We start from the raw sequence: 8,551 nt of genomic DNA, 5'->3' as shown, positions 1-8,551 counted from the left end.
CAGTATAAATCCTTGTTGAGGCTTGTATTTTGCTTTGGATTGTGAATAACACTAGCATTCCCGTGTCTATTAGCATTCCCATGAGGTTTATTATTATAAAAACAGGCACGAACTAAGTTATTTTAACTTGTGTACAGAGTTTTATGTGTGTGCCTCAATCTTTAGGTTATAAAAAGAAAGGTTAAATACACTTCTGATAAGGCTTAAATATTCATATGTGTATGTTTGACAACCAAATAAAATTCTAAACACGGCTTCTTTTTTTAAAAATTAGCCAAAAGTAGAAGCTCTAAAATCATGGGTTGATTTATTTTTTGTTAGCTTATTTTTCTTTCAATTTTTTCGTTCCTCATTTTACCTTATCATAACTTTATCTCTTTCCTCATTTTTTTACTCTTCCACCAAACTCCATAACTATTCGCATCATCACCATAACCTATTAACACTTTTGTATAAAACTTGATATTTGTATATTATTTATTTCGTGAATGGTGTAATTCAGATTATTTATTTGTGTGTCATGTTTTTTTAATATTGATATTGATTTTTATATTATATTTTATTTTAATATATTTTTTAGCATCTGTTATGCAATATTAAAAATTTAAAATTTTATAGTAAAAATATATATGATAGTAAATATTAAAAAATGTATATTAAAAATAGTGTAAAAAGCAATCAAAATAATCATCATAACATAAACAAATAATCGTATACTCTTTTCTGTAGTTTACTATGTAAAAAATAATTTTTCTACCTTACTCAAACAAAATAAATTGATTTATATTCAATTTTCAGCTAAGATATCTAAACACAAACAAATTATAATCTCATCATTTATAATCTCAAAATTTATAAACTAAAACTAAAAACATAATCTATACCAACACTCTTTTATGATTCGGCAAATTTACTGATAAATTTATACCAGAACAATATACTATATATCATTTGTGTGATAATTAATGAAGGGTTCACTTCAATCCGAATCATGACTTTATGTAGTACCAAGGGGTGTTCCAAATCCTGAAGTTAACATACGGCCGTTGGAAAAATAAAAAGCCAATGTACGTGAATAACACTGAACAAGTTCAACTTTACTCCATCTAATATAATCGAATTGTTTAATCCATTAAACTTTTTTGATTTAATGTACACTTGGGTTTCATTTGCAAGTTCGTTTTTGGACGGAAAGGAAAACTTTAGAACTAAAAAATACACAAGTAAGATAACTCAAATATTTTCTCTTTCCTTTTCTATAGACCCAAGTGTGTTAACTCACTAAATCTTAACAACTTTTTGCTGCATCATGTAATTAAATAGTTGTACATGAAATTAGCTATGGATTATCTTGACTTGGATTGTTTTAATTTTTTCACCACAATTTTCGTTTACTCCTTGTCATATTCTGCAACTTTCAGTACTTGATCAATCAATATTCTGTTTGAAACTACTTAAATTACCACAAACTTTATAAGTAGAAGAATACTAAGCTTAAAATAACTATTGCTTTAACCAATTGACCAAACGGCTACGTAGATAAAACTAGATTCCAGGCAACATCAACATATCTTAACAAAAATATCTAATTCGAAGGGTGAGAGGAAAAAGAAAGCAACAAACTATTTTGGACTTTTACAAGTTTTATATAAGCATTTTTACACTACTTTTTAGTAGGCTATAAATCATTTGAATGTAGTTCCTATAGTGACTAAGAATGTAAGATTATTTACATCACCTAACCATTGGATTAGTTCACATTTGTGATTATTTGAGCAGTTGTTTAGAAAGAATAATTAGGCCAACTATTTATTTACCCAAGAATGATGATTCAACAGTGCCATTTGCTAATCCAATCATACAAATCATGAGAAGAACAAAGGCAACTATTGAACATTATATAAATAAGAACTTCGGGAGTTCCAGAACTGAGATTAACTCCCAGATCTTACCACTATATCTTTTTTCTAAGTTTCTTCGTTTCTTCGTTTCAATGCCCTTTTGGCTTCCTTTTTACAGTATGGAATATGCTCGGACCACCTCCACAATGTGTGCTCGGCATAAAGGACACTTACCTCCACTGCGGACTAACTCGTTGGCACATTTTGAACAAGTGCACATGTGCCCACATCTACAACAAATTGAAATTTCAAGAAAGGGAGAAACCAATCAAGAGATAAAACTGCTAGGGTCGTGATCTATTCATCCGTACAAATTATGTTATGTATAGAGAGCATAATGTGTAAATACCTGTACAAAAGCGAATCGATGTGGCTATCACAACAAACACAGCAAGTTCCTTTTTTCACATGCCCCCATTTGGACCCATCATCAGATGTCTCAGCAACCAACCCTACAATATAAATTAATATATAATATGAACAACTGAAAAATTAAAGATAGATAAACAGAAATATTTAACAAACATTTAAATTAATGAAACCAAAACAGCTGCACTATCATTGAAAGAATCCATTCCTTCCTACAAAGTACAAGACACATGACTACATTAAGAGGAAAGAGAGGAAAAATCACAAACCATTTTCACCAACTGAGCGGTTCAATGCTGCAGAGACTTCCTGTCTGACAGAGCGCTGCAACTCAAGCTGCATATCCATGCAGGCCTCCAACATCCTCTGCATGTGATTCATGCCTTGCTGAAGCCTTCCCATATCAGATCTTAAATCATTCACTAATTCCCATTCCTGCTCCAAATCAACATCCAAAAACAGTACCTCATTAAAAACATAGTATGGGGGCCTATTATGTGTAAGTAGGAGAAGGATACATACATTCCTAATGATAGAGTAGTTAGAGATTCAAAGCTACTTTGAATTTCCATTTTACAAATATCTATTAGATGTAAATCGGAGCTAAAATGGGCAGCCCGATGCAAGAAGCTCACACTTAGTGAAGTCTGGGGAGGGTAGGCAGTCGTTTAGCAAGGTATTGAAGAGTAAAAAAAAACAACGCAATGCACGAGGCTCCCACTTAGTGGGGTCTGGGGAGGGCAGGGAGGGCAGACGTACACAACCTTATCCCCGCAACGGAGATATTGTTTCCAGGTTTGAACTTGTGACCTCATGGTCACTAAGCAACATCCTTATTGTTGTTTAAATAGTAATCAACACTAAATATGATGAAAAGGATTGCATCACAGTCGTAACTAGATGATTTTGTATAGAAGCCTAAAACTGAATGCATGTAAATACATGATGAAAAGAAGCAACATATAAATCCTACATGGAACCCTAAAGGTAAATTAAATTTTTAAGGATTAAAACGAAATATCATGAGAATAACTAAATAAATATATAAAAGGCATTTAGAAGATGCTTACAATTTCAGAACGATGCATGTTGTGGCGAGACCATCCAGATTGATGCAAATCCTGGTGCCACAGTGGTTGTGGTGGAGGTACTGGTGGAGAAGGCATCATCAGTGAAGGCCCGTCAATGGCTTCATGCTGACCCTCATTACGTTCATCACCCTGATGATCAGGGTCTCGTTCAGTTGAGGCAGGAGCTTGTGTTGGCAAGTTTCTGTGCAAATCCCAGTTAATTGGTGCATGACCTTGCCTTTCCACATATGACTGTATTAGTTGGTCCAAACTTTCTCGGAAACCACTACGAAGAAGGTTAGAAACACTTCTCCTGAAACACAAATAAAATATCCAAAACTATCACAAATCTTGGTGTCTAGAAGAAAGGAAAGCCAATAAATTTGAAGTACATAACCATGGCCGGTACAATTCTCAACATATAAATGGCCCACTTGTTTTAGATTTAAGTACAACACTTTTGTGGGAAGCATTTTTATTTCCTTCACAGCAACACTAATTAATATTGGGATAAATGTCAAAAGCCTTCTGTGAGGCAAAAGATCCAGAAGGGTAGAATTACCTGCTCAGAAGTTCTCTAAGTTCCATGCTATACACGTTGTCATCATCCGGAGGATGAAATCTATTGATTCTTCTAAAAGGAACACCACGGCGATTCCTTGAAGCTTCAGAAGGTCCGTCGGACCAATTACCAACAGCTTCCCTTGTGCTATCCTCATGCCAAATTCTTTGACCCTCTTGTGGATGAGGGTTTTCCGTAGTTGAATTTCTGGGAGTTTCCTGCAGCAAATCACTGTCTGGACTTCCATCTCTTAATTGATTGAACGGACCATAAGTTCTCTGCTGCCAGTTTCCTCCCTCATCTTCAGCAATTTGTTGCTGCCAATTCCCTCCTTGATTATTAGCTTCATGCCAATTAATACTCTCATTTGTGCTGCTCTCCAAAGGTCCTGTTTGATTAAGCAACTGATGCACATCAGTTTCCAGGCTTCTAATTTGCTCTTGTTCATAATTTTCTTGCACGCCATCTACTAGATTGTCTCCTTGGTACTCATCACTTCTTGTTTCGCTAATGTTACTATTAGATGTGGCATCAGGATTGGTGACTGCTTGACCACGAACAATATTTTCTAATCTTGAGCGAAACCCCTCCCTGAAATACACCATAAAGTTGTAAAGAAATGCAATCAACTAGCAATGATAATAAGTTGCACTGAACAATAATCATTAACATTTCATATTTGAATAGATGTAATATCATAAACACATCCATTTTAGACATATCTGATAGCTATCTGATTTTTTTAATTAATTTGCCTATAAAAATAACAAAAGCAGAAGAAGCCTATCTGACATATCTGATAGCTATCTGAATAGATGTGTCACAGAATGTATATCATTATGTCTTCTTGAACTGCAGAACATAAATTTACAGGGCTCACTGCATGGGGCAGAAATTTAAGCCAAAGTTCAAATGAATAAAGGAAAAAGATTATAATGAATAATAAATTAATTATTCTAAATATTTTATTTATAATGCAACTACAGAAGCATATCCTCTCCACAATAACCAGCAACACTTTGTATCAATGAGAACCAAAATCCCATTTTCTATTACAAAAACAAAATGAAATAGATCATTTAGAAAAATTGATAAACAGATAGTTAAAGTAACAATGTTTCTCCCCATACCAAGGCTAACACATTAAATAATGGAATCAAATGAAAATCCACAACTCTGCACATAAGTTACTGTGAGCATCATAACCACTTTTTTTTTTTAAATTTCTATACCAAAAATTCCAATATTCGCGTGTTAGACAGAAGAGGCACCTCCAACATGTGTTTAACAAGAAAATTCAAATTTATTAAACTTAAAGGATCGGGTGGTATGCAAATTTTCTTGTGTATTGTTGTTGTTGTATCTTGGTGATGACAAAGAAATGAAATCCGATTTTCCTATAATATATCAGCTTAGCTTCTAAAAAATAAAAGAAAAAATTAAAATTCTAATTAGATAGAGCAAATAATGAAGAGTAAAAATAACATTTAATCTTAAATTGCATACCTTAAACCAGAGACTGTATGTCGTTGTCTTAACTGAACTAATTCACTAGCAGCCACAGAAGGAGGCCTCTCATCTTCAACAGGTCTTTCATTTCGGAGGAATCTACCTCTCAGCAAGGACTGAAAATATAATTGTGTAAATAGTCAATTTAAGACAGGATATGGATAAAGTTGATGAAAAATGTATAAAACAAACAAGTGGTATCCACATAAGTATCTTGTAGTCACGTGAATCACCAAGTTTCTAGAGAGAAAATAATAAAAAGAAGAAAAGAACAATGCAACAAAATTAGATTGAAACTATAAGCAACTGCTTCTTTCATGTAACAATGTAAGGAGATCTCTTATAATAAGCATATATATCATAAAAGCATTACTTAAGCTGAGCTCATCATCCACTACAAAGTTTAACAGTACAAAAGTAATTTAATATAAAATTTTGTGCTCCCTTCTATTTAATATCCCTTTCTAGATGATGGTTCCATAACCCAGAGCACAGAAATAACTGCTGAATGATATTATCATAGTTTACAGCATATAAAATGACCTTAAAATGGGACTAGTAACGATTTATAACTATATATGAAGGGAAAGCGACAATTGAAACCACATTTATCATAAAACTGAAGTAACATTTGCAGATTATTAAATATTAAGACAAAATAAGCAAAGATACCATGACTAAGAGAACCATAAATTTCAAGCGAATTCAAATAGTAGGGTATCAAACATACCTGAATGCGGTTGCGATGAGCAAAATCAGAAACAGCTCGGTGCTCCAACAAGCCCTGCAGCTCTCTCTGTCTTTCTCTTTCTACCCTCACAAGCAAATCAACTAGAGCCTGTCTTCCACGCAACCTCGACATGTCACGACGGACATGCTCTGGCTGGCCATCATCATGATCAGCTTCCACATCACGAACTCGATCAACTTGGGCACCATCACTCACTTGAGCATCCCTCCGGCTCCCACGTGAACCTCTCTGCTGACTAGTCATTTGCACCCACTCCCTAACGATTCTTACCCGTTCACGCTCTGTTTCTCCAAGCCACTCTCCTCTACGGTTATTGTTTCTCTGACTCACATTAGAAGAATGATCACTTATACCACTTTCCATCCATCCCCGAACAATCTGTCTTACTCTCTCCCTCTCAACTTCGCCAAGATCAGATTGCTCCCTGCTAGACCCATTACCAATGCCATGTGCATTCCGTGGTCCAATGTGATCATGTGACCAAGTACCATAATCATTTTCAGTTTCACTCACATCCCTCAAACTCCTTTGGTTCTCACTGCCACCACTGTCAGACATGGTACTTGACACATTGGTGTTAGACTCAGAACTCCTTTGTTGCCGCAACCTTCCCCTCAACCTTTCACGTGCCCGATTCAACAAATGCTCATCCTCCAATTCATGCCACATCTGCATAATGGAAGATGCCTGAGTGCTGGGCCGCTCCACAGCCTCCTCCTGTCCAGAAGTTGGAGACTGTGATCCTCTCAGGAAAGAAGAGTCCAACATCGAGACCGTTTGTAACCCGGCGAGTGCCATCAACTCAGACTCTCGATTCCTCCTCTCAAGAGTAGTTATCATCTCCTGCGCCTGCCGGGCAGCCCATCTACTCAAAATCCGCGAATGGCGCCTCTGCGCGGCTGATGACTCAGCCAAATCATCCCCTTCAAGATCAGACCTCCGTCTCCTCCGAACCAGCTGATCACTCTCATCATCTTCATCAACCGAAGCACGAGGGGAGCTACATGAAGCAAATGACATACAATCATCCAACTGACCACTCATAAACTCCTCCGTCCCACACTCATACTCGGCGCGAGCCTCAGCAGGCTCAGGCTTCTTCTGTGGAGGCTGAAAATCTGTCATCCTCACAGAATCTCTACCCACCTCACCACTACACTATAGAACCAAGCCTCTCTAATCCCTATATCAACCAACCCACCAAGCATATATAATTACCCATCAAACCTCCATTCTCATGCTTACAATTAACACAACAGTTGCTAAACAACCATTTCAATCTCTCGAAAACCGAAAAGTAAATAAAAAAAGAAAATGAAAAAAGGAAAGCCCAACCTATGAGCCAAACCCGTGAGGAAATTGGGTAAAAACAAATAAAGGGATTCCCCAATTAAATCACAATTCAAAGCACCACCACCATACATGTCACCTGATAAATTATACAAGCAATCAAAATAAACATACAGAACTACCAAAAATTAACATAAAACAAAATAAAAATAAAAAATTTAAAATCAGACGCTGAATCCAAATATAGAAATCAAAATTGGGATCAACGAAAAGGGGGAATGGGGATGATGGTGTGGAAATGGGAGATTGAATGAAGAAGAAGAGGTACGTACGTGTGATGAAATAGAAACCCTAGAATTTGGTAACAATGAAGGAAAATTGGGAATTGTTGAAGAGAGAAAGTGGTAAGAAGAATTGTGAAAGAAGATGGTGAAAGAGAGGAGATGGAAAAGATGGTATGATGTGAGAGAAAAATTGTGAAAGAAAAATTGTGAAAGAAAAATTGCAGGTAGTGTGTGATTTTAATCCCATTCTCACCACTAATAATATGTGTTTTCCATTTAAACCATTTTTTAACCTATCTATATATTATTAGTATAAAAATTTATACATAATTAATATATTATTTACTTTTATTTATATTTTTTTAAAATGTTAATGATTATTTAAAATATAAATAGTGGATAGTATATTAATTTATATTATGAGTGCATATTTTTTAATGATATAAAGTAGAGAACAAAAATCATATATTTTGGTTGAAATAAATGACATTATTAATGTGGGATGTTATTAATCCTAACCTTAGCTAGTTTGAAGTTTATTATTTAGGCAAAATTCTTGTTATTTAGTGTGCATAAAAAAGATTTAATTACTAGTAAAATGAATATTTATTGTACTATAAAGCAATATTAAATACGAAGAAGAGTACATGTGTTCTCATCATAAATAATATTAGTTCAAAATTTATCTATGATTAGTATAAAGTTTTTTATACTGTCAATATATCATATATCGTTGATTTGTATTACTTTTTTGTAAGAGTCAATTGATGATTAATATATAATTTACAGACACTATAAAAAACATTTATATTATT

General features: G+C 34.7%; 1 protein-coding gene across 5 annotated transcripts; it reads right to left on the bottom strand.

Moving 5' to 3' along the window:
* On the bottom strand, positions 1,608–7,917 carry LOC109360949. 5 transcript variants are annotated; one of them, XM_019606189.1, is made up of 9 exons: positions 7,785–7,917; positions 6,344–7,591; positions 6,142–6,310; positions 5,409–5,527; positions 3,903–4,493; positions 3,341–3,653; positions 2,540–2,708; positions 2,251–2,353; positions 1,608–2,131 (listed from the first exon to the last, which is right to left on the bottom strand). In XM_019606189.1, exons 2-9 carry the CDS (start codon positions 7,285–7,287, stop codon positions 2,014–2,016), a joined length of 2,526 nt encoding a protein of 841 aa, XP_019461734.1. In that variant the 5' UTR covers positions 7,288–7,591; positions 7,785–7,917; the 3' UTR covers positions 1,608–2,013. The 5 variants fall into 5 exon arrangements, with proteins under 5 accessions (XP_019461734.1, XP_019461731.1, XP_019461730.1 ...); XM_019606186.1 differs by having other exon boundaries at positions 6,142–7,345; positions 7,498–7,591; XM_019606185.1 differs by having other exon boundaries at positions 6,142–7,591.

The sequence above is a fragment of the Lupinus angustifolius genome, chromosome LG11 (assembly GCF_001865875.1).
Source record: "Lupinus angustifolius cultivar Tanjil chromosome LG11, LupAngTanjil_v1.0, whole genome shotgun sequence".
In the NCBI taxonomy this organism is placed as follows: Eukaryota; Viridiplantae; Streptophyta; class Magnoliopsida; order Fabales; family Fabaceae; genus Lupinus; species Lupinus angustifolius.
This window is presented reverse-complemented; position numbering and strand designations above follow the sequence as displayed.